The following is a 27,903-nucleotide window of genomic DNA, read 5'->3' as shown; positions in this document are numbered from 1 at the left end:
AAGTTGATAGCATAGTTCATAGACTAGAGCCTACTTTCGCCGATGTATTGATGAGTTGTTTTTCAGGAACATTTACCCACCATTAATCATCTTCTGAGGATTTCCAGTGTTCCCTAAGATACAACTTAAAAATGTTGCCATATATGCAGTGTACTAACCCAAATTTAATTATACCCTCTTTATCAGTATTTCAGTAATGACTACCTTTCATCTTGCAACAGCATGTAAGTGAAAGGAAAACACAACTTTTCTCTCTGGCTGATTTTTATATGCTCTCATAAGCAAGTCTATGCTTTATATTCACCTTGCAATATGTTGAGAGAAAAGCTAATTTTTTAACCCAGTGGAGCTGGATAGTATCATTTCAATAGCTGATGTGCCTCATTACATTTAATTTGAATGGGGAAAATGCAATTCTTCAATAAGAATTGTACTACAAATACAAGAAAATATGATTCTTATGCGTACACACAGTGCTCTTACCAACTTTCATAAAATATACAGTAATAAGCTCACAAAGTCTTACGTCATGCTATAAAAAAATTAAAAAGCAAGGTCATGTAAGACCCACACAATGTCTGTTCACTTTTCATCACACACAAAAATCTGACAATGAAAATCAAAAGCTTGTTTATCTTGGCTTACAGCAAATGTTCCATGCCAAATGTACACTTAACTTGTTGGATCTGTATACTTTCATAAAATTATGGTAATAAACGCAACTTGAACCAGAAAACTAATGGGTGATCCTCCTACAATAGGTCTCTTTCAGGTTCTGAAATTAAACCACTTTGATGCTACCTCAGCTACAATGGCTTCATCCCACAAATCTCCAGGATTTGTAGTCTTGCAAGCTATATAGAATCCCCTGGAAAGGAACACAAGGTCACTAAGATATTGTAGAGTGTAGCCAAGGCAGTTGAAATAGTACCAAAGTGCCATAATTGTGCAGAGCGATACTGCTGCCCCATGCATCAGGGTGGTGCACAGTAAAGCGCCCACATTTTCCCTCCCTGCCCATCATGTCTCCCAATGTTATGAGGCTTCTTTCCAAGACTCACCTTCCCCTCTGCGCCTCCAACAATCATAGAAACATAAAATCCATTTATATTCTAGACTACATCTATCCAGAATGGATTATATACACATTCACTGTTTTAAGTATTATGTTCACACATCCATTCCAGTGGCACTGGAGCTACAAGCAAACAATACAGGCAGGGGGGGAACACTCTCTCTCTTCCCACACAGAGTAATGAGCACAGTCAAAATATCACACAATCAAGCTTTCTGCCTCAAACATTGGTATTTTCATTTATCACCATGGTTTCACTTGCCGAAAGTATTTATAACCTGTAAAAGTATTTCCATGGATTTGGCTGAAGTAGTTCACAAACCTTTAAAATACAGAAAAGAATTAAAACAAATCACACAATCAACAGGTTATCATAGGCATGGTACAGACCAGCATTTTGTGCCGTGCTGGCGCCGATTTCAGAGTTAGGGTACGCGCACCAACTGCACACTCCCTAACCCTAGTACATGTGGAGGCTGCCATGATTGTGCGTCCCCACACCACATGCTGCACGCGTTGGTGACGTCGCAGCTGTACAGTGTCCAAATGGTGCTGTACAGCTGCGATGCCACCGCACCGTCCTATAGCACTTTGCTGTGTTGCAGGTGCGCAGCAAACAGGAGCTGCTTCTAAGCACTCCGTTTTTACTGCACAGAGGTACCGCACCATTTGGTTGTTGTGGTTATGCTGCACAGCAAAGAGAGGCACCTCCAGCTCACCTTTTGCAGGCAGTATGTACCGCACCCATAGATAGGTAAAAATGTAACAGGGAAAAGATTTCATCTGTTATTTTAGTTGCTTTAAAAAATGAGTATCCACACTAGGTATCACTTAACAAAATTTTAGTAATACAGTGGACCCTTGTTATACGCTGGGGTTTGGTTCCAAGATCCCCTGTGGATAACAGAATCTATGGATGCTCAAGTCTCATTAAATATAATGACATAGCAAAATGGTGTCCCTTATAAAAAAAATGGAAAATCAAGGTTTGATACTTGAAATTTATACTTTTTTGGAACATTTTCAAACCTTGGATGCTTGAATCCGTGTATAAAAAAATCCGTGTATAAGAAGGGCCGACTGTATTCCAGGTTTTGCCCTCCTCAGGAGGATTTGCCACTGGCATGATTCAGGCACAAAAAAAAACTATGAAATCATCTCAGTGATCTATGCTGACTTACGTCCAACCTAGATCATCATAAGTATTCCCTTTATTGTTGCAGGGATCATAATTCTCTACCAACCTCACATAATGACCAAATTTGGCCCCCAGTGGCCAATGGAGGGGGGCATCAGAGAAATTTCTGGCCATGCTCTCACAGCCAGATGCAGAACAAAGCCATCATCTACCAAGTCATCCAGGGGGCATATAGGGACACAGCCAAATGATTCTCTAATGCCCTTTGACCTCCACTAGTCACAAAAGAGCTACAGAGTGGGGGCTTCTGCAGCTAAAAGGTGAATATTGGAGGGATTGAGAGGGAAGATATAGTATAGTAATGCCTGTGAAATTTTTCCATTACTTATTCCTGATTCAGCATCACACTCATTGCATGCTGTTGTTGCTGCGATTATCAGTGGCGTCTCCACTCCTGATGTCACATGCTGGGGGCGGGCTTCCAGGTGGGCTGCCAGAGAGGTGCTGCCAGGGGCAGGAGCAGCCAAAAGAGTGTACTTGGTCCTCTCAGCCACAGTAACAGAGGTGTCTTTGTGAGGAGGCCTCCACCACTGTGGCAAAGCTGGGAGGGACACACTCAGCCCCTTCTTTGCTGCAGGGGCAAAGGTCTCCTCATCAAGAGACCTCCACTGCCATAGCAAATCCAGGAAAGGAGTACTTGCACCACTCCTTTGCCGCTGCAGTGGTGGCCTCCTTGTGAGACATTTTTGGCCAGGAAGAGGGCCTGGCCCTTTTCTGGGGCGTCAGGAAGACGAGAGCAGGAAGAGGGTCCACCCAGATGTCACCCCTCTTTTGGCGTCTCACCCAGTGTGGGCCACACACCCCTAATGACACCACTGGCTGTTATGGACCTTCAAGTTGACCCTGATTTATGGTAATCCTGAAGTGAGCCTATCATACAGTTTTCTTGGCAAGATGTGTTCAGGAGGGGGTTGCTATTGTCTTATCTGAGGCTGAGAGTGTGACTTACCCAAGGTCACCTGAGTTGGCAAAGTCACTCAGAACAGTGCCCTCAATGACAGCCAAAGTAAATGGGCAAGATCACATTAAAGAAAGCCATTCTACAGCCTGGTACAGACCACCCAAAAAGGGCGGTCTGCTGTTGTCCAGGTTTGCTTCATGAGGAAGCCGCAGTGGACAAACTGCACGGCTTCCTCACAGAGCAAAAAGAACCCGCAAAAAGTGGGTTCTTTTTGCGGCACCATAATGATGCTGCAGTGCACCAATGGTGCACTCACAATGTCATTATGGTGCCGCAACATGCAGACGCTAGGCATCCATCGCGTCAAAATGGTGGCGCCCATCTGTACAGGGTGCTGCCATTTTGACGTACGGAAGATGTGCTAGGGTTGCGGGGAGTCTGTAAGCAACGCCGCAAGGCAACCCTAGCATGTCATCAAGACGTGCCATGAAGCCCATCTGTACCGGGCCTATAGGGTTCGTATATCGACAACTCCATGTAGAATTAGTGAAAGATTCTAAGCATTTCTCCAAGTAAGGGGCTCAGCGGACCACTGTTAAGAGGTGGCACCATGGAAGCCCTGGGCTGGGGACGAGAAACTGCATGAAGTGGCCTCTTTTTGCTCTGTAGAAACGGCACCCTTTCCAGTGCCTCTGAGGCTTTTCTGCCGCTCTTTGGCACAGTGTGTCTATGTGCTGCACCAAAGATGCGGTGTGACACCACCCACCATGTGGTTGGTGAGGCGGCATGATGCTGGCATGAGGGCGTGCAGCATGCGGTCGCCATGCCCACACTTTGCCTTCACACTGGTGTATTTTGCCGGTCTATTGAGGGTCTAAGTTACACATAATCATCATGGTAATCTGATTTGGAAACACAAAGTATAACTTTAACAAGGTTGTATCTTTTCAATGAGAGAGACAGCTACCAAACTACACTTTTTGCTACAAATGTTACTTGGTATCCATAGTGAAGACTAAAATTGGTGGTTTGAACTTTTAGTGGGAAAGTGACCAGATTCATCACAGTTGGGGCATGTGTAACCAGGGATCAACATGCAGAAGACATAATGCCAGGAACAGGATGCCACAGAAAGCTCTCTGCTGTGAAGTTTGGTGCAGGCTGCAGAAAAAAATCTTTCCTCGCAGAAGCTGTTGGCAAGACAAGAAACTGCTGGACTGCTGAGTACTCCCACAGAGGTTTTATTCTTGGTTTCTCTATATACATCAGATCGTCAAAGTGCTTCACCAGACTTCTGTATACAGTGGACCCTTGTTATATGCTGGGGTTTGGTTCCAAGATCCCCCGTGTATAACAAAATCCGTGTATGCTCAAGTCTCATTACATATAATGACATAGCAAAATGGTGTTCCTTATAAAAAATGGAAAATCAAGGTAAATTTATACAGTGGTACCTCGGGATACGAAATACCCAGGTTACGAAATTTTCGGGATACGAAAAAATCCCATAGGGAATTATTGTTTCGGGTTACGAATGTTTTTTCGGGTTACGAAAAAACTTTTGGTGCTTTTTTCGGCTTTTTCGCACGGAATCGCGGCTTTTCCCCATTAGCGCCTATGGCAATTCGGCTTACGAAGGCTTTTCGGGTTACGAAAGCAGCCGCGTTACGAATTAATTTCGTAACCCGAGGCACCACTGTACTTTTTTGGAATATTTTCAATCCGTGTATGCTTAAATCCGTGTATAAAAAATCCGTGTATAAGAAGGGCCGACTGTACAATACAACCACCACATAGAGCATTCAGCTCACACACATATATACTTTCCCCTCTTGGGATTTGAGTCTATCCTCCTACAGGTACGTCACCCAGTTTTCTGTCACTTGGCAGCTGTGACTCTACAAACTGAAGCTCGCTGACTTCACCTCCTGCCCCTCTGTCATCAGCTTCCTGTGACTCAGGACTCTTCAAATGTTGAGTCATCATGTCTCCAAAATGAACTCAGGTTACACCATCACCTTTGTTCCAGTTTCAAGCCATAGCCACGTCTATGACATTTTCTGCCCAGAGTGCACTTTACTCTGACAGTTTAATACCAACTTAATACCCTTTGGGACAGGTGACTCAGTGGTTAAGATGCTGACTCTGACGATTGCAAGAGGCCCAAGTACCAGATGATGAAGTGAGCTCCCGTCACTAGTTCCAGCTTCTGTCAACCTAGCAGTTCAAAAAGATGTAAAAGTGCAAGTAGATAAACAGGTACTACTTTGGTGGGAAGGTGTTCGGTGCAGTCATGCTGGCCACATTATCACAGAGTTGTCTTTGATGTCTCTTCAGCTTAGTAACAGACATGAGCACTGCCCTCTACAGTCAGACACAACTTGACAATCTTGTCAAAGGGGAAACCTTTCCCTTTTTAATACCAGCTTCCTGAATTAATGTGGTTACAACATATTTCTAATAACAGCATTATTTAATACTATTTTCTCATCTTTAAATACTTTTAGAAATTTAAAATATCAAGGAGTGGCTGGGATTTATTTAAACATATACTACAGTAACAAAAATTGAAACAATGTCCATGTTTGCTATTTTATCTACTCTCTCGGTGTGTCTACTACAGGCCTCTGTGCTATTTTACATATTGTTCCAAAAGGACATCCATCCTCAAGATCTCCTTGGATATGGTGATGAAGAAAACAGATATTCCAATTTGTATAAATAGAGATACTTTCTATTGAAGGGAAACCACCACTAACTAAATTTCCATGTAGAAACAATATTTACAAATACAAGTCATGGTTTGCAATGGCGAAATGCTTTTATAAAAATAGATTAATATTTAATCTCTGGTATTATATGTTATTTACTATAACTGTTTTCTTAAGAAATTCATTTATGAAAGAGAATAAAACTTTATTTAGGTTCTTGCTACCAATTTGCAATATTTGTCCATTTTAAAATTATTTTTACTTCATAATAACAGAAAAGATTGGGTTCCTTCAGACAACAATAGCATTGACAAAATGATTTTCCACATAGATGTCATCATGATGCAACTGTAGAACCATACATACAGAGATGAGAAACAGTGGTAAAGGTTCATCCCTAAAAATGAATAAAATGTACATTCTTCTGCCATTTATTCCTTTAACTCATATCATGCCTTTCTCCCAACACACGATCCAAGGCAGTGTACAACATTTTAAAAGCACAATACAATTTTTAAAACTGTTAATACAAAAGTTAAAGCACAATCAATCTAAATTTCTGCTTTAAAAACACAAGTTAGAACCAGTTAAAACAGCATTAAAATAAAAACATTACATCCTCCATGAAAAGCTTCATCTGCCATATACACTAAAATCCAAAAAGCTTCCATAAATAAAATGGTCTTTTCCTGAAAATAACAAAAGAGGGGGCCAACTAGGCATCCCAGGAAATGGAGTTCTCTAACTTGAGAGCAGTCACCAAGAAGACAAAAGAGAGTCCAAAAATACAAGTAAATATCTTTGGCCAAAACTGGCATAGATGCTTTATAAACACAAGGCCTGAGATATTTTAATGGTGTATCATAGATTCTGTGATCTGCATTTCCTATGGTTAGTCAAACTACTGATTGGTTTTACACCTTCTACAAATGTATTATGTGTTTGTGAAAATTAATTTCAAAATGAGCAGCAGTGAGAGGAAGTTTAATCAGTTGATTATAAGAGATATAAGAGAAGGTACATTCACTACATGAAAGTATTTAAAAAGTTTTGGCAGGAGGGAGAAGATGAGGAGGAGGAGGAGGATTCCACAGAGCTGTGTGCACCATAGCTGTCAAAGATCAGACATCTTTCTTCTGCTATTTAAATGTGGTTTGCATTGCTTCTTTGACTTTCCAAATTTCATTTCCTCCTTGCCCTTACAGTAAAACTGGCAGTTTCCTAATTGGATTTAAATTTTAAGACATCTAGCTAGTATATTCAAATTTCAGTGTTGGTATCTCAATAATTTCTTTTCTTGAATGGCTATATGAGAGCAAGAGAGGCTGCAGGATGGTGATAAATATAATATATTCAGCAAGATTACAATGACATCATATGGTTAAAAATCAATGTTATTAGTTTATATCAGCCACTTTTTGACAGTTATGCTAAGTCATTTATGTACTAATGGACTTTACAAAGATTGTATATGAAGAGGAAAATCAGGAACTGGTCTGGTTTAGTTAATTTCACCTGCAAATTCAATAATCAGTACAAAAATATAAATAACAGTTTAAATCTAAATAATGTGTTGCAAACAGTTAGTCCTCCCACCAACAGAACAATTTCTGTCAGCCAAACAAGTTGGGCACCCTTGAGAGAAGATGTTTATGGGGAGTAGGGCATGAAAGAAAATGATTCATGTGACATTGGATTCCACTTGAAAGATCCACATTGCTTGATGTACTTTCTTATTCTACATCAATGTACATCTATATCTGACATTGTAAGCAGAAACTATCAAGCCCTCAAACATGTGAACTTCTTTTACATGCATAGTTTAAAAACAAACTGTGTTTTGAGGAGTATTCAATCAATCTTTATTACAGCCTATGACCGGCACTATATACAGTACAGCTTATTAAAATGAATAGATGAGGCAAGAAATAAAACAAATTACACTTCCAGGTGTGGGAGGGTGCTAGCTTATACACAGGTTTATCAAACAGAACAAGCAGCTGCACAAAATTTAGCGACACTGAAAATCATTTATGCATTTTCATCAGAGAGGAGGAAAGAAACATAAAAAGACTCTGAACACTCCAGCAGTTTGATTAAGACAGATTCAATAATGGTTTTCCTAATGTCGCTATACAAAAGGTAATAGAGAAGATCATGAGGGGTATTCAAAAACTTATTTTGCAATTTGATCAAACTAGTTCTTGGGAACACATTATTTTATAAACATGCTAATTTGGATCTTCTGTTGTTTTTCTCTTCACATAAAAGAGCAAGTTACTTCTGCCAACTTCTCATGGCACCTGCAGCACCATTTAGCATATCACATCATTTCTCCCATCAAGAATCAGATATTTGATGAAGTTGTTGTTTTTCTATGTTATGAAACCTTATTTTAAAATATTAATGATTTTCAATGTCTTGTTTGTGTTTTATTTTATTTATTGGTGAACTACCCTCAAAGGTAACTTAAATAATATTTATAGTTTAAAAATATAAATAGACACTTGTACGGATCACTGTAAGTTTGGTCACTAAGGAGTAAATGCATACAGCTAAGCATTAAAGTTAGAATCACACAAGCCATTGTATTCCCCGTCGCCATGTACGTATGTTAGAACTGGACAGTGAAGAAAGCAGATAAAAAGAAATTGAATTCATTTGAGATGTGGTGCTTGAGAATAGTGCTGAGGATACCATGGACAGCCAAAATGACAAACAAATGGATCCTTGAATAGATCAAGCAGGAACTATCCTTGGAAACCAAAATGACTAAATTGAGAATGCTGTACCTTGGCAACATCATGAGAAGACATGAATCATTAGAAAAGACAATAATGGTAGGAGAGGTAGAAGGCAGTAGAAAGAGGGGAAAGCCACACACTAGATGGATCAACTCAATCAGAGAGGTTGCAGGCATGAATTTTCAGGACATGAGCAGAGCAATGGGAGACAGGGAGTCCTGGAGATGTCCCATCCACAGAGTCACCATGATTTGTGGTCAACTCAAGGACAGCTAACAACAACAAGTCTCACTGTAAATCTCACTGGGATTTACAGATGAGCATTTACAAGATCATACTATATGTTGTATTTTTAGTATTTATTTAGTAATTTCTGCATTGCCTTTCTATCAAGGCTACTTGCTATAATTGTAAATATTCAAAATTAAAACAAAAATATTTACAAAACCAAGTTATAAATTTATAAAAGCAATGGAAAATATTGTGTGCAATTATAAAGCAACTAAGAAGTTGGGTGAAGTAGAGATTTCATTGTATGCAACCATCTAAGCCATACTGCACCATACATTGGAGGACATTTCATTAGCTGCAGCTAAGTGATAAAACACTACCCTTTCCCCTTATTATTTATTTTTGGGTTTATTTCCACCTGTCTTACAGAACTTCAATCCAAGATATTTTCCAACATAATTAAATAACAATAAAAACACAATAAATTATAACTTGTTGTTGTTGTTGTTGTTGTTGTTGTGTGCCTTCAAGTAATTTCCAGTTAGTGACCCTTGACAAGATTTCTTCAGAGAGGCTTTGTCTTTGCTCTCCTCTGAGGTTTAGAATACACCCAAATGGTGTTTCCTCAGGGGAATTGTAACATTAACCAGTACAAGCTCGTCTCTCCTGATGACAAATCAGGTAAATGCGACAGTCAGGAGCGCCTGTTATCAGCTTTGGCTGTTACGCCAAGTGCGCCCTTTTCTGGAAGTAAGGTATCTCGAAACTGTTGTACACGCGCTGGTAACCTTACGTCTAGATTTCTGTATTGCGCTCTACATGGGGCTACCCTTGTGCTTGATTCGGAAACTGCAATTAACGCAGAACATGGCGGCCAGAGTAGTGTCAGGATCATCGAGGAGGGACCATATTACTCCGGTATTAAAGTCCCTCCACTGGCTGCCTGTTAGTTTCTGGGCCCCGTACAAGGTGTTGGTTATCACCTTTCAAGCCCTAAATGGCTTGGGTCCAAACTATCTCAGGGACCGCTTCCTCCCATATAATCCTCCCCACACACTCCGGTCCTCTGGGAGGAATTTGCTGCAGCCTCAAAGATCTAGGCTTTCAGCTACCTCCCAGAAGGCTTTTTCTGTTGTCGCCCCCAGATTATGGAACGACCTGCTGGACGAGATCCGTCAACTGACATCTTTAGACAGCTTTAAAAGGGCTGTCAAGACGGCTCTCTTCCGGCAGGCCTTTCCTGGATAGATAATCCCGGCCTCAGGAACCCTCTTCTCATGAGAGTCCCTAAGGTCCTCCCTGGGAATCTAAGTAGAATGCTACTGCAGTTTACTGTTTTGTCTTGTTTTGTTTTGTAATAATGTTTAATTTGTTGGTTTTAATTATAATTGATTTAATAAATTTTTAAGGGGGGAGGGAAGTATGTTTTGATGTATGATGTATCGTATTTTATTACTGTTAGCCGCCCCGATTGATCTCAAAGGGGCAGGATATAAATAATTTTTATATTATTATTATTATTATTATTCTTAGCTGAATCCCTGCTCCCTAATGTCCCCTTCAGTAACCAGGAGCACAAGTATCTTGCATGGAGCAATTTTAAATTAAATCTTGAAATAAACGCATACAGTCCTTTGGTGATACTAAAAACTGACTTAGAACTAAAAATGCCTTGGGACTGAATAATAGATCTAATTGTCAATAGCATACAGTATCTGTGGCATCCAGCTTCAGATTTCTACACAATTTCTGCTTGTGGTTCTACCTGCTCTTTGTGATTTTTTTAAAAATTCTGCTTAGTGTCTCATGCAAAGGCTCTGAGATCACTGCAGCCTCTCCTTTCAGATCTCCTCTGGCTTTAAGAAGGCATGGGTAAGTTGAATCCCTATTCCCTGATCTGACTTTTGACTAACCAGGAGCACATCCATTTTGTGTGGATTAAGTTTCAATTTGTTTCCCTGCATCCAGTCCATTACTGATGACAGGCACTAGTCTAGGATCAAAACAGCTTCCTTGGCTTTGAGTGGAAAAGAGTAATACAGTTGGGTGTCATGCACATACTGGTGGCATCAAACCCCTAAATTCCAGACTAACTCTCATATTGGTTTTATGTGTATGTTAAATATCATGGAGAACAAAGCAGGCCAACAGTCAGGGGAAGAATACCATAATTGATGATATCAAAAGCCGCCCAAAAGAACCAACAGGAACACACTCCTTTCTTCTAGCTCCCAGTATAGGTCATCCATCAAGACAACTAAAGTAATCTCTGCTCCATAAACAGCCCGGAAACCAATTAAAATGGATCTAGATAATTTATATCAATCAGAAACCCTTGGAGCCAGGAGGACACCATGAGCTCCAGTACCTAGCCCAAAAACTGAATGTTAGAGACTGGACAATAATTATCCAGAATGGTGGGATTTGGTGATGTTAATATGCCAGGCCATTCCATACATTTCTAACAGAGAGAAGAAAAAAACAGAAAACTATGCAAGAACTTTAGGACTTGAGCTGCTTGCCTTTACTCTAGAAGTGTTCTGATGTAAAGACTTCCAACTATTTTGAAATGTAATATCACAAGCCAACAAGCAAATAGAAGAAATAATTAGTTTTCACACTACAGTAACTTTTATATAAAAAGGTACTGGGCAAAGTCATGGGAAAAGTGGACACAACTACCTTTATGTGATCTGTCCAATTAATTTTGAAGATAAATTCTATTTGTTACCTAAAGTAATTTCCTGTGGGAATGTGCCAAGAAGCATAATGAGTTTGGGACACTGATTCAAACAGTGGCTTTTGTAACTAACGCAATGAATGAATTATGGTGGAGTGCACTGCTCCACATTATGACTAATTATTTGTTAAACATCAAACACATAGAAAGTAGGCTGTGCTGCACACATCTCATATCAGCTACCAAATACAAAATAGCAGAGGTAGTGATGAGTGAGATCAAGTAAGCAACTAGGAATTATGGAGTAAGTAATTCCTAATACAGAATTTCCTTCATTGCTTTTACATGAATATATATTTTTCACAAAATTATAAAGATTCAAAACATTGTTTTATTTCATCAAGAATGACAAGGATCCTAAATTAGCTATATTTTGGTCATTTTCTATAGCATGTTTACTTAGATGTAAACCCTGCTGAATTAATTGTGGCTTTTTATTTTTATGTGCTATCAAGCCAGCTTCAACCTGCAGTGAACCTACGAATTAGAATCCTCCAAGAGACCCTAACTGTAAAACACACATTAGTGATACATTACTAGGCAAGCCAGAAAGTAAGAATAAATAAATAAAAGTCTAGCTTTCAAAACCCATTGGCTTATTCATCAGACCAAGGTGGCAGAGAATGAATGCAAGGGAGAAATGACACTGTTGTAGTGAGTAACATCTCTAAGTGTACATGGGACTGTGAAGGGAGACATCAAAAACCCAACTAGCCAGCAAAGGCCCTTGCAAATCTTTGGATTCCCACCAGAAACATCCTCCTACTTTTGCTTCGTATGTAATAATTTGTTTTTTCATTTCATGTGGGAGCAACTCACAAAGCCATTTGTAAAAGTGTACAGGAAAACTTAATTATGAGAAGCTATTGCTTTATAATGAAAGTCACATCATTTGATAATACTTTCATTAAGTTAGTGCAAGTGACTTTTTTATATTAGGTTACTATAATTATTGAAACACAAATGAACATCTGCTGACACAATTATTTAAGTTTCATTTTAATACAGTTGTCTCACAGCACTAAAAGTATGACTGCCCAGAAATCCTCAGCTGCATGCCCATTGCTGTGCAAAAGATATCCCTCCGTGAACAGATGGCTAACACTTGTTCGGAATAAATATATACCTAGAATCAATCCTCCTGCCCTAGTACCCAAACAGGTGATTACCACAGATGTGTTCAATTAGAACAGCTCTTGTTTTGAATGTAACCAACACATAGCAACAAATCTACCTCTTGAGATAAAATATGAAGCTTCCATCTAAAAATAATTCGCAAAAATGCAGCACATACATTTATTCAAGTTAGTCCCATGCTTAAGATTCAAAAACACTTATTTGACTTTTCCACAACAGAACATCTGGGAATGCAATAATTTGTGGATGGTTAGATCTAGTAAATTTGGCCTTGACACTGAACATTGCCCAAACAAAATAAATCAAAAGAGATTTACAGCAACACAGATTTGTGTTCACAATCTAAAGAATCTTTTCACATTACATGTACAATAATCAGAGGCTCAGCTATGAAGTCTTCTAGAATTTTCATTTAATGACAAAAGCTTATCTTTAGATTTAAATGATACTCCTCTTAACTGTGGCGGATGCAATGGCACAAAAAACCTCACTTAAAATTTATATGTGTAATTATTTTACATACATAGAGCAGAACTTTACACTGAGGTGCTGAATATCTTCTCAGCTTAACCTACTTCCCATGAGTTGCTTTGATTATAAGCAGGAGCAGGAAAATTACTGTATTTTCTGGCGTATAAGACTACTTTTTAACCCAGAAAAATCTTCTCAAAAATCAGGGGTCGTCTTATACGTCGGGTGTCATCTTATAGGGCAGGTGCTGAAACTTCCAAGCCAGACTGGAGAATCTGCAGTCGTCGCATATGTAACTGAAGGGCGGAGCAAGCTGCAGGCATCCAGGACACCCGGGGTATGAAAAAAAGAGACATGTTTGCAATACTGCTCTGATCGTCTTGGAGACAGGGACGGTTGGGCAGGCAGGGAGAGCTGACCAATCCAAGCAGGCTTTGTATACAACAAGTTTTCCTGCTAAGTACCTGCATGCCATAAGCATTTGAATTAAAATTAGCATATTGATGACAAATCTGATGTTTTTTAATTTTTATTTGGTGTGCGTTGGAAGAGGGGTAGTCTTATACGGTGAGCATATCCCAAACTCTATATTTTAACTGGAAAAGTTGGGGGGTCGTCTTATACGCCCAGTCGTCTTATACGCCGGAAAATACGGGTATATATGCCACCTTGAGTTTCTGGGAGGAAAAATGGGCTAAGAAAGTAATGAATAAATTTTGGCTCTCAGAAATCATACAAGTTAATTCAGTTTAGTTCTCCTAACACCAATAAATAGTTTCACTTCAATACTTAATCCCTAAAGAGTATCTGCAAACTATGATGAGAACCCATAGCTCCGAAATGGGCTTTTAAAGCATGACTCATATCCCACTAGATATGAAGTCTACTCCATGTGAGAAAGAAAGCTGGAAAGAATAAGCTGTGTGTCTAATTATCTCAACAATGAACCATTAAAAAGTTGTGAGGGTATTGTATTGTTTGTTCTCTAAAACTAAAACCATTTTAGAACTCTGTCTTCAATGGATTTTATTCCTGTTGGGAGACAGTCTGCCAGACTAGACTTTGGAACTTCCATTCTTCAACCCCTCAACTTGAAGGTAGTTTCTGAAGTTCTAGCTGCAATACACACAGCATGACCACTTCTGGAACTATATACTCTGGGTCCCCTCTTCTGTACTCCAATATCCCATAGTTTTTGCCTGGTAAAATCTTTCCTTTCTGTCTCTCTTCAGAATTTACCATGACAGTAAATTCAGTGAAGGTAAAGATGTGCACTTCCCTGTCATTTCAAATAAGATAAAGGCAGGTATAACTCTCTCCATCCCTCCTCTTTCTCTCACCAGGTTTCTGTTCTCCACTGTTTCAACATCCTTTGATTGCTGAAGCATCAGTACAGAATTTCCTTTGATCTGCTACTTCTCATCCACTTCTCTCCCTTTTCTGGGACAGCCTTCAATAATCAGCAAACTGCCTTTTATGTTAGTTCCCCCTTCTCCTCCAAAACCCTTTGCGATTTCTGAGAAAACTCAGATTTCTCTTCTGTTGCTCATTGTCAGACTTTACCAGAGCACTCCAGAATCTACACTACATTCCTAAAGGTCCACCTACTGTGCTCTTCTGTAAACACGCTACTTTCTGGATCAGCTCTTTTGGACTGACAGCAACTTGTTGTGCAGCTGAACAGAGTCATGGTTGCAGAAGGTTTCCCTACAACCAAGAAGCTTACTTCCTGAACATGGTGAAGTAGTTTTCAGGCCTTTTTTGAGACAATAGTTTTGCAAGGAACATGGTTAAAAGCTATGTCCTTGCAAATCAATAGTCATGTAGATTCAAGAAAATATTTGTGGCATCTCAAAGAATACCTCTTCTCAACAAACTAAAAAGCAAAAGATGAAAGGCCCTCCATCCATCCCAACTGCCACTGCCCTGGCCTCGGAGGGAAAGAAGAAATGGCCAGATCCTTTTCCATTCCTGTCATGTCTTAACTGGATTGCAGGCCTGAGAGCAGGGAACTGTTTTGTTGTTCTTTTACATGTAAAGTGTCATGTTCAGTGATGGCACTGTATAAATAAATGATTGATGATGATGATGATGATGATGATGATGATGATGATGATGATGATATCTCAGATTTCTTGAGGCCTTTACAAACAATTAATATACACAAGTGTCCCTTTCTTAAAATCGTATACTGTTGAAAAATAATAACATATAATTCACATACCTGGCAAATCCATGACAGCCTTTGAAACGCCTTCCCTAAATGTTCCACTGAGAAAAGAAGCATGCTTCTTTTTAGCCATTATGGTTCGTGGAGGCATGTACTCACTTCTGCACTGTGATTTCTCAAATGATTTTTGAACATCGTAGGAGCCTGGTGGTGGAGCTTCCTGCAATATTGTACAAAGCATCAATTGAAGCAGACAAGGCATTTTAAAGTAAAAATTATGTATGCTAATACAGAGCTACCTAATGTGGTGGCCTGTGGATTGGTGTTAGTTCACAATCCATTGTATGCCAGTCCTCAACAAATTGGCATGAAAGAAAGAGACAGCTGTAGCCAATAGGCACAAATATGATGCCGGTTCCTGGCATGTTTAGGGTTGGGAGACCCTGTCAGTTTATCTCACCAGACAGCTTAAGTAGCACCATAATAAAAGACATCTGCTTCTATGGTAAGTCCCCTCTGCACATTGGACAGCCTCTACAAGCAAATCCTGCCTGGTGTCCCATTTCTTTAAGATCTTGTTGTTGGCAGGAGCGATTCAGACTGCCAGCTATGGTGCCAAGAGGCTTCCTTCCCATCCATCTCAATTTCTTAACTCTTTCATCTGCAGCAAATAAGCAAGCAAACAAACAGAGCTGATGAATGGGCCCTTCATCCTCCTCCCCTTTTCAAGAGGTATCCTTCATTCATGACAGCGAAATCAGCCAAACTCGCCCACCTAAGAAAAAGGTCAGAAGCAACAGCAGATCTGGTGAGCGAGCTTGGTCAGTTTCACTGAAATGAATGAGGGGATGTTTTGGGAAAGCGGAGGGAGACAAAGGGGCTGCTTATTTGCTCTTTTTTGTTGAGGAAAGAATTAACATGGCAGAAACCTAACATTCACTCCTCAAGATGGAGAGCTCAAACTGAGAGCAAAGGCAAAGGAAGAGGAGAAAGGAGAAGGAAACCTCTAGTTCAGGCCAGTGAAATCAGCCATGTTTGCTAACCCAAGCCTGAGTCCTTTCCCCCTCTCTCTTCACCTTCCCTCTGTTTCTCTCTCCTCTCCTCTGCAAAAATAAAACGGAAAATGGAATCAAAGGAACATTGCCGTGGAAGTGAGAGTGGAGAAGGCTGATTTTTTAAAAAAAGTTCTCCCAGATAAACTAAAGCAAGAGCTTAGTTTGACTGGGAAGAGCCTAAAATGAGCATTCATTCCTTTGCTCTCTCCACAGCAGTGGTTGAGCACCGGAGGGCTGCCATCACAGTGAAAAGAATGGAGGGGATTGGTGTTTGTTTGTTTTTAGGTTCTCCCAGGACAAACTACAAGAGCTTAGTCTGATTCAGAAGAGCCTAAAAAAAAGCACTGACCCCCCTCTGCTGTCTCCATGGTGGTGGGGAAGTGCCAAAGAGCCACCACCATTTTTTGACTAAGTATTACAAAAGGCCAGAAGTGGCCCCACATCGGACAGAAGTATCACACTGGCCCATGTATAAATCGACCCAAGGTTTTTTGTGTCTATTTTTTGTCCAAAAAAATCAACTTATACACAAGTGTACTATATATGTTCTTTATTACTACAAATGCAGATAAATACATTAAATATGTGGAGGGGGAGAACAGAAACGGGGATAGCTAGTCAACACAGAGGAAGAGAGAGAAGTAGACAAAGACCATGGACAAGCTACCAACTTAGCCATTTCTCTCTCTAGCACGGGTGTAAATTGTATGCCCCTCCAGATACTAGTGAACTGCAACTTCCAGAATTCCTCACCACTGGCTATGCTGGGTAGAGCTTCTGGGACTTGAATTTCAGCAATGTACTGTTGCACAAATCCCAAAACCGCTCTAAATGAATATTCACCAAAAAAAAAAAAAAAAAAAACACTGCAAGAGGCTTAGTCTAACAATAGTAAATTTAATTTATCCCTTTTTTAACAGACAGGTGATTATTTACATTTATTGACTGAGTGTAAAATGATAATGTATTTCCTTACTCAGCCACTTTTATTTAACAGTTCTTGCTTCATTCCAATGAAGAGTGGTAATTTATTATCCAAGATGGACCTGTTTACTTCAAATTTAATAGTTTCCAATTAAGCTAAAACATTTAGTCTTCCATCATTTATAAATTCTTTCTGCTCAGTTGCTATATTAATATTTTTAATCAACATCAAAGAAACATTAGTACTAATAATGATGATAATAATTCTTGGTTAACTATCCAATGGTGCAAACACCAGACTTAAATTGTTGGTACAGCAGTGCCTTCCATCTGGATTTCCAGATACTCAATTTCATTTCATATTGGACTGGCAAGATTTTTCTTGATTTTTAAATGTACATAAATACTTTTATTTTCAGATGCCTCCATTTTTAAGAAACTCCTGTGATTTATAAAATTACAATCTCATGTCTTAGGCAGCAGAAGGAATTCCCATAATCTCAGCCGTGAACTGACAAAAGAATGATAGATGCTATAAGAAAGTGTAAGATAAAGGACAGACCTAATACCTGACACTTTACTTGGCTATATGAATTATCCAAGAAGAGGAAGAGGAAGAAAAGAAGGATAGCAATACAGTATATTAGCAAACCAAGCTTTCTTACAGTTTCTTTACATTTTGCAATTGTTATGCATAAGGTTGGATTAGGCATTTCACCCATCCTTTTGGGGTAAATTCAGCCCTTTGGGGTTTCAGATCCCCTTTCTCAATTAGGAGTGGGAAAATGCTGATCACAAGCTGCACGCAACCCTCTCCCCATCTACCTTTAAGAGACGTAAGGGATCCAAGCTCACTGCCATTATATTTTAATCCCAATTTTTTATTTGTTAAGAATAACCATGACAAGCATGGTCAGTTTTGGCATATAGCCCTTCTCGAGTATAGATCCCAAAAAGACCTTTATTAAACCAATAACTAAAATGACTTCTCAGATGTACTTCCTGGGTCTGAGACAGTCTGGAAAAACAAGCTTAAAATGCTGAAATTGCTCCCCCATACCTTTCAGGAAAATTGTGGTATTTTTTTATTATTTTTTTTATTTTTATTTTTTATTACAAATAACAAAAGAATTTAAATAAAATTACATCTTCTATGAATGACAGTTTCTTCCGTAATTACAATCATTGAGCTGTATCCAAATCATCCTTGCTTACCAATATTCAGTCTATATCTTTTTCATTATATAATTGTGTCTATCTATCTATCTATCTATCTATCTATCTATCTATCTATATTATTACTCTTCATAATCCACATTCGTCCTGCAACCATGGCCTGTTACAGACTGCCAAAATAAAGCTGCTTTGGGTCTCTTTGGAGGTATGCTATTTAAATGATGCATGGGTCCTAAGAGTCCGGAGGTCGCGCCAAAGCCACACTCCATTCCTAAGGACTGGAGTGCAGCTTTGGTGCAGCTTCCGGATTCTCAGGATGCATGCATCATTTAAACAGCATATCTCCAAAGAGACCCAAAGCAGCTTTATTTTGGCAGTCTGTAACAGGCCCATAAGACTATTATGGTCCTAACTTATTCCTCTAAATTCCAATGTATTTTCAGAAAGTCATCCAGTATGTTCCAATTGCTAATCTCTTCTTTTTTTCCATTCAGTATCATAGTCAATCTGTCCATTTCTTTAAACTCAATTATTTTCTTTAACCATTCTTCTGTATCTGGAACATTTTCATTCTTCCAATTTTTTGCCAGTACAGTAACAATCTAGCTGCCGTTACAAAATAAAGTATCATTTTCCAATAATGTCTTTGAGTTGAATCATCCATACAATTTGTCATGTTTAATAAATACATTTCTGGGGACATGGGGAACTTTAATTTCAAAATTTTTTGTATCATGGCATGTATTTTTTTCCAGAAGCTCTTAATTTTTACACATCCCCACCACATATGAAAATGAGATCCTCTTTCCGTCTTGCCTTTCCAACACTTGTCAGTTCCCAAATTGTATATTTTAGCTACTCTCACCGGTGTGTAGTACCATCTGTTTGACACTTTAAAAAAATTTTCTTTGAGATCTTGTGCCACAATGAATTTACTTGTTTGCTTCCAGGCTTTTTCCCAGTTCTCAATACTAATTGTATGCCCCAGGTCTTGTGCCCACTTAGTCATATTATCAGTTACATATTCCTTTTCTTATTCTCGAGATATCAATATTTTATATATTTTTGCAATTTTCCCTTTTTCTTTATCCCAAATTACCTTGTCAATTTCGTTTTCTCTTCTTTCGAAGCCTTCCTTGGAATTGTCCTGTTTGAATTTGGATCTTATTTGCAAATATGTGAACCACTGTTATGTCTTTCCCCTCACCTTCTAATTCTGCCTTGGATTTTATGTCTAATTTACCTAGAGCATTTATTTTTAATAACTCCTTATATCTTAAACAGTCTTTATCATTTTCCCATCTACTTAGAAAAGCCTCTTGTGGTGACAGCCACATTGGGATCTTCTGGTAATACCTTTTTTTAATTATATTCCAAACTTTTAGCAGAGGCTTACGGATTACATGATGAGTAAAATCAACGTTAACTCCTTGTTTCTGATACCATAAGTAAGTGTGCCATCCGTATCTCATATTGCATGACTCAATACTTAATAATTTCCTGTCTTCTACCTTGATCCAATCCAATACCCATATGAGCCCACAGGCCCAAAAATAAATTTTCAAATCAGGAAGTGCACATCCACCTTTTAAGTTTTCCTTTTTCAATATTTGATGTTTGATTCTCGCCCTTTTTCCCTTCCACAAAAAATCTTTTATATCCCTGTTCCATTCCTGAAAAACTTTCTCATTTACTATTGTAGGCAAATTTTGATACAGGAATATCATTTTTGGGAGGATATTCATTTTAATGATTGCCACTCTACCCAGTAATGATACCTCCATCTTTGCATATCCTTTTTAATTTGAGTCCATATTCTTTTATAATTATTTTCAAACAATTCAATATTTTTGTTTGGAAGATGGTGGTATTTTTATAGCCCACCAAGATTCTTCAGGAGACCAATGTGGTCTACCAAACACTAGCAGTTTCCCAGCCCACCCCTTGATTTTTAGTTGCTATCCTCTTGTTTGAAGTTTTGATAGACTTTATAGAACTGCACAGGAGTTTGGGCAGAGGACTGGAGGGGGAGCTGTCCAACATTCTCATTGACAGAGAAATCCACTAGCTTCACATCATTGCTTTCAAGGATTCCTGTTTACAGAAAGGCACTTGGGATGGCACATTATCCCCAAGAAAAGTTTGTAATTCTACCATCATACAGAACTCAGCTGGCATACTAAAACTATAGTCATCCAAGAAACACATTGTGTTGCATGGCCAGCCAATGAACTAAGGATATAAAGGTTAAATCATGGTTGGCAAGCCTTCACCCTTCTGGCCAGATGGGCACACCTGGCCTCATCATTCAGCCTGTCAGAGGAAACATGTCAACAGATTTAGAAGAAGATTGGAATGTGGACGTTAAATACTGGAAAAAAGAAATGGGAAATATGATGACCATAGCTAGAATGGAAGAAGGCAGAAAGCCTTTTAAAAACTATACAATAATTGGAGATACAGTGGCTCAAACTAAGATGGAAAGACCATATATTTGAAATTTTAAAAAATGTCAGAAATAAAATGAAAGATAAAGAAATGAAGAGTATAAAATAGACTATGAAGATTATGGAGACATTAAGAATATCATAAAAACATGTAAAACATAATTAGCTTTAATACTGTAATATATTCAAGATATGAGGATTTTAGACAATAGAGAAATATTTCAGCATTTGTTGGGAAGGAAATTCATTTAATTTTATAGATGAAGTGGAAATGAGTGTATGTTATGCTGAATTTTATTATATACAGGATTGTTATGTAAATCTAGAAAGAACAGGGAAGATTTTTTTTTATGCTGTGTGTTTTAATAAAAATATATTTTAAAAATAAAGGCCAAAATCAGAAAGCTGCCACAAGGAAGGCAGCCAAACATTCTATACACACTTCAGCATGGTTAATTGTGCTTATCACATGCTGGTCCATTCCCATACAGCATTACTATGCCACCATCTGGTGGCCTGGGAACAACACTCATTGGGATGCTAACATCAACAATCATGTAATAAATATAATTAGATATGAGGTGGTATGCAATTTCATTTAACATTTAAATAGATAAATGTTTGACCTATGTCTGACATCATGTATGTTTAGGCTGCTACCATTTGGAACACTTCAAACTAGGATGCTCTACACAACCAAGAGTTGTTTGCTTCTGCAGTGAATTTGGTGGTCATCTGTTTTGTTTCATTACCCACCATGAAGAATAGGTGACTACATCCACTCCATCTAAGGTGAAATTATCATAACCTAATCTATACTAGATTGTGCTTGTAGCAATAAAGACTCCTACGTGTTTAAAAATGTAATCTAGTATTTGACTCCCCTGTTATTGAATGATTGTTATCAAACCTGATTTCCTCCATGTCAGCTTTATTAATTGAATATAGATTTGGCATGCAATACTGCATTTAGTTATGTTGGCTGCAGATCAGCTTTAACAAACATATGAACAGAAATGTAGTTTTGGACAGCATATATGGGAGCCAAACCTGATGAAATAGCCATTTACACAAATGTCCTTAAGTACTTTACTCAGGAACTAGACACCACCTGAAGCAAAAAAGCAGCTCTTCTTCTCCATCATTTCATCAACTTGCTGCTGCTTCTTAGCAAAAAAATAACAAGAGCATGTGTTTTGTTTCCTTCCTCACTTAGCCACTCTCTTTCCTTCCTTCCTTCTCAATTTGCTCCACTTGTCACCACTTCAGCCTTTTACCTCCAGACAATCTTTTGATGATTTATGGAAGCACACTGTGGCATAAAGCCAAAATAATATGTGATGATTTTTTAAAGCCCAGAAAGGTTCTATAACCAAGTTTTATATTTGTACAGATGCTTCAGTTAATCACCATCATTCGAGCTTGAAAGGAATGGTCTCCCAGATCACACTTTCAGATGAGACCAGAACATTGCCTTTCCCAGGCATAGGGAAATTCTGCACATATCTTGTTAATTCGAGAGTCTATTTAATCTGCTGTTGCAACAACCAGAGGTTGATAAATACTTCCCAGTTCACCTTGTTTTGACAAAGCAGAACTCAGTCTACCTAGACTTTATTTTAGCAACACAACCCCGGGAATGAGGGGTTTCCAGTCCCCAGGATCTCTTTCTAGCAAAAACTCTCAGCTGCAGTTCCACTGTAGCGTTAAGCCAAAGTTTCTCAGTTTCTCAAAGACAAAGTCCCTCGGTTTCAGGATATAAAGAAACCTGTAGAGCAAAAAAAGTTATCCCACCAAGACTTTCCTTTGTTGTGTGGAACTGCCTGCTTTTTGATAGCTTCAGCCAGCCTGGAGTCTTCGTTACAGAAAGATGTCAGTGTAAATATGTTTCATATTTAGGCAGAGTGAAACCAGCTTTTGCAATGTGAGTTCATGTAATATATAAAGGAGTAATTACTCAGAATATTACTCTGGATTAGTTAAAAAAAACTTACTTAGGTTTATTTTCTCAGGAAATTCCTCTATGTATAGGAATAAACAAAACAAAAACCTAAATCTGGTTACAGGAACCTCTAAAATTGGTTTCTTTCAGTGGAGTAAGGTAGTGGTCATCGCTGGGATGACACTGGAGATCCCACACCTACTCCTTTCTCAGAAAAAGGGGGGAAAGTGGGTGAAAGATCATCTTTCAAAGAGGAAGAAGAGATCCCAAAGGAAAGAAGGAAGTTGAACTGAAGCAGGGACTTAGCCGGGGGGGGGGGGGGTCTGGGGGTCCGGACCCCCCCTTCCATTAGAAAAATGAATGGTACCTGCTGCTGCGCCGCCATGCCCAAGCCCCATTATAATGTTGGCACTTAGTCTGGACCCCCCCTTTCCTAAAATCCTGGCTACGTCCCTGACTGAAATCTAGCAAATTACACATAGAAACATGAAAGACAAGAAGAGAAAAACAACAGGGACATCTATTTCTTCCCCCCTTTCACTAAGTACTTCCTACATGTGCTGATGCCATCTTTTTGCAACAGCCAAGGTGGATGTACACACATATGGGGAGGCCTTTATTTGTAGTCTGATGACTACGTTCTAGCAATGGAAAGAATATTTAAAATGTTCGGAAAATGTTGGAAAATATTTTTTCAGTGTTCAAAAACCTAGATGAGAAGAATTCTGGATTGATGATAATTTTTGCAGAATTTATTCTATATAAAGATTTACACTTGGTTGTTTTGCATAGATAACACCATCTTCTGTTCAGAAGAGGACATTTTTATTCAGGATTATTTCCTGCACAGAAAAAAAATGGTTTCCTGTGGGGAAAATGGTGCAGTTAGGGACTTATTCTACACAAAATTCACAAGTGGGTGATGAATATAGAAAACAGCATTTTTTGTGCAGGAAAACAACATTTTATTTGCAGAGAATAATACTTCTACACAGGAATATTATTTTCTGCACATAAAATGCTGCTTCATGTGCAGAAATTGCTGTTGTCTGTACATAATAATGACATGCCAATTTTGCATATACTAAGTCCCAAATTGTGAAAAGGCTTTGAAAATTGCATGATGATTAAAGACTTTCTTACAAGAGGAAAATTACTAAAATTACTAATTGCTTCCTTCAAGAATATTTTTAATGAAGCATTACACCCTTACTGCTTTTAGACCCTTCATTTTTCCTGACTTACATTATCCAGCCTGTGCTTTTTCTGCAACAGCACTACCCCTTTTTACTTGGGGAATCTCCTCGATCCCCGTATTGATGCTTTTTGCAGGGCAATACAGGACTGCAATGTACCAGCAGCAAATTACTTCATTAGTTCCCAATTCATTCCAGAGTACAATTCATAATGTTCAAACTGCCCTTCAAAGCCTAAATCAGGGGTGAGAATGAAGTTGCTCTCCAGCATCTTTCATCACTCAACTCTACTGGCTATGCTAACTAGGATATTCTGCAACTTGCAGTCCAACAACAGCTGGAGGGTTACATAATCCCCACCTCTGCCTGTTATGGCATGTGGATGTTATCTCTCAAAAATGAATTCCTCTGCATGAACCTGCCTATCCAAATCATCTTTGAAGGCCCTGCTGTGGACCTCTCCACTGCCTAATTCAATGGGAGACCATGTGTAACTAAGAACCAGGAGAATTTTAATTAGCTCAATTAATTGGACTGAGGCCCTATACAGACTAGTCCAAAAGGCATAATTTCACGTTCTTCAGCTATATTTCCCAAAAAGCAAATACTGAGATGAGTTCAGGAGTTACACATTCATTTGAATATCAGCCTACAAGTTTCAGTATCCCTATCTATACCTCACATTTTCTTATAAGATACAGTGGTACCTCGGGATACGAAATACCCAGGTTACGAAATTTTCGGGATACGAAAAAATCCCATAGGAAAACATTGTTCCGGGTTACGAATGTTTTTTCGGGTTACGAAAAAACTTTTGGTGCTTTTTTCGGCTTTTTCGCACGGAATCGCGGCTTTTCCCCATTAGCGCCTATGGCAATTCGGCTTACGAAGGCTTTTCGGGTTACGAACGGTGCCACGGAACGAATTAATTTCGTAACCCGAGGCACCACTGTACTAAATAGGGCATTCTGGCTCAGCCCAAAAGTTTCCATTTGCAGGACAGAATTTTCAACAACATCTCATTTCCAGACAGCTATTGAGACTCAAGTAAATAAGTCTGAAGGATGAAAGGTAAAGAATTCTGTTTCATCATCACACCAGAATGGGAGGAAGGATTAAAAAGGAGAGCCAGCCACATCTACATTCTTGCAAAAAAAAAAAAAAATAGTAGTTAGGTCCAGTAAAGGGTTCTAGATCAGGCTCACAAGGCCTGCTCTTAGTGAAGACAGGCTATTCCTCACATTCTGTGTTTCCCTCACCTCTCACAAAGTGACAGGCCTCATAGTGCCTTACATTTCACCTAACTGTGGAAAGAAAGATACTTAGATCAGGGATTTTGTCAACAACCAGGAGCTTCACACATTTCAAGTCAGATGCCCATCACAAATAAGCTCCTGTTCTGATAAGTGATTTCTGTTAAACCCAAAAAATTATCTCATAAAACTTCAGTCTCACAAAAATCCAATCATACTCCTTGTAGGTTTCTGTTTCAAATACTGAAATGCACGAAGACTGATATGTAATTGTAATTCAATTTTATTCTTGGAACAATGTAATCTTCCTAATATCTGTATTAGACATAAAAGGATGAGGCACTTTATAAAGGAGTCTATCATTCATTAATCCTATCGAAGAACTGTCATGATCAAAAGTAATTTTTTATTTTTTCATATATTTTATAGGATTAAGCTAAATTATGTATTGCATTATTCATTGCATCATTTTTAAATGTCTGGATCATAGTAATTGTGAATCTACAGCTCAGTATATCAAAAATAAATGTAAAAATTATTGTGATAATTTCTGGGCTTGCAATATAAAAGGAGGAAAGTCCTTCTCATCATTAAGCTTCCACATTTTACTGTCGAAGTTGTGTATATCAAAATACAGGAACAGTGTTTAACAAATTAAAAAATTTATACACCTCTGTAATCAAGAAGTTAATTATTACAATTAGAATACAATTTCTTGTACTATGTAAATAAAAATTCCAAAAGCTTTGCAGAATGAAAATGAAATTAACAAATTCTTTCAACTGTGAAATAATAAATTAGAAAACATGCACATATTGTTAATGGAAGACAAATTTGACATTTGAACTGTTACCAAAATTTTAAAGTTTTTCCTATTGAGCAAACAGATTGTTTATATCCTGGTACAGGGGTGCAGAACAGATTCTCAACCCTTCAACTCCCACTGGGCAGGATGGCATCTGAGTGTTGGCCCTGACATCACTGGTTTCCCAACCAAAACAGCAACAGGAGGGTTTTTCAAGAAGCTGCTATGACCCAAAATCCAGCTTTGCTCTCACCTTGCCTTCCGCTCACAGGGAAGGTGAGAGGGGAATAAAGTCACCCATGCCCAGCCAGAAGTTGGCACTTTAAATGCTAGATGAGTCACAACCTCAGCTGAATATCTTTACTTCCCATTTGTCTTCCCAGCCCAGTGAAGGTGAGCAAAGCATGAAGCTAGCATCTTGGGACTCACCAGGTCTCCAAATTTTCAAGCGCTGGCCATGTAGCTTTCATTCTTATCTCAGGAAGGGAAAAGTGAATGAAGAGCAAAACAAAGCTCTCTCAGCTGGCACTACCATTTAGCACTTTCAGCTGGCTCCACCCTGTCCATATTGTTACCTCTGATCTATGTAATAAAAATAAAACTATTTATGAGAACTACAGCTAAGTAAGTCATCCAGTATGTTTTACAGCCCTTACCATAAATAGTCTTCTGCTAGGTGTTGTTGTCCAACATCTGGATACCACCAAGTTGGGAAACACTTTTATATTACAAAACTACAAGGCAGTTACTGGACTTCATATGTTACCAACTGTAAGAGGTATATAAATCTAAAAGTGGGAGCTATAGACTTTTTCTAGGGGAGGTCCTAGTTCATGTTTTACTGTCTCTGGTCTACTTCTTTGTTGGTTTCAGCTGAATCAAGATTTATACTGAAAATCTTTTGATGATGAACAGCAATTCCCAAGACACCCACTTGACTGAGCATGATAGGAGTTGTTGTTCAATCCATTTGGTTCAGGGAAGGCTCTTAGGAATAAAACAGAGGAATAAAATCTTGTGATACTAATGCAAGGTTTGAATGCTGCCAACACATTATGTTTCTAATATATTTTAAAGTCACTTGTTGGCATTCTGTGGCCAGTAGGCTAATTACAGTACTAATTTCAGTCCCATGTTGGTGCGTTTTCTTCCCATTCAATCCAGGAGAAGAACACAGACAATACAAACAAGCATCCTTTCCAGAAAATAAGCCTGAAATGTCTTCATAAACTAGAGGCTCTGTGATCATCCGGGGGGGGGGATCAGTAGTACACCAAAAACAGGGGAGGGCAAGAAAAAGATGCCCCACCTAATGGGGCAAAAACAGTAGGCTTCTTCAGCTAAGGTAGTCACAGATACATATTCTAAAAGAAGTCAAGAATATGTTTCAGAGAACACAACTGTATACGTGTTTTAGAAATTATGCTGAGGATCCATAGAAAACCATGGACAAAGCACTTCCCTGAAAAGATAAAGGAGGAAGCCAGGTTTCCTTTCTGGCTAAAGCCCCCTGTGCTATATATATATATCAAATGCCACCTTGGAGACTTCCCAGAGGAGGCAGGCAGCAAAGTGTACATATACAATCTAGACATTTGTCTCTCTTGCATTAAAGGAAGTTCTAGCATGGCACTACAAACTTGTGAGATTTATTAAAGTATTTGTGGTTCGGTATAGAGAAGGAAGAGCAGTGGTATGCAAGGAACCCTCACATTTTATCACTGTGT

At 38.7% G+C, this 27,903-nt stretch overlaps 1 protein-coding gene across 1 annotated transcript in view; it reads right to left on the bottom strand.

Moving 5' to 3' along the window:
- The window catches only part of STPG2 (sperm tail PG-rich repeat containing 2), a 263,746-nt gene that overhangs the window by 152,291 nt on the left and 83,552 nt on the right, over positions 1-27,903 (bottom strand). Inside the window, exon 11 of the mRNA XM_042470817.1 lies at positions 15,433-15,598. Coding sequence (XP_042326751.1) covers positions 15,433-15,598 — 166 coding nt within the window. The remainder of the gene's footprint in view (positions 1-15,432; positions 15,599-27,903) is intronic.

The sequence above is a fragment of the Sceloporus undulatus genome, chromosome 5, assembly GCF_019175285.1.
Source record: "Sceloporus undulatus isolate JIND9_A2432 ecotype Alabama chromosome 5, SceUnd_v1.1, whole genome shotgun sequence".
Classification (NCBI taxonomy): Eukaryota; Metazoa; Chordata; class Lepidosauria; order Squamata; family Phrynosomatidae; genus Sceloporus; species Sceloporus undulatus.
This window is presented reverse-complemented; position numbering and strand designations above follow the sequence as displayed.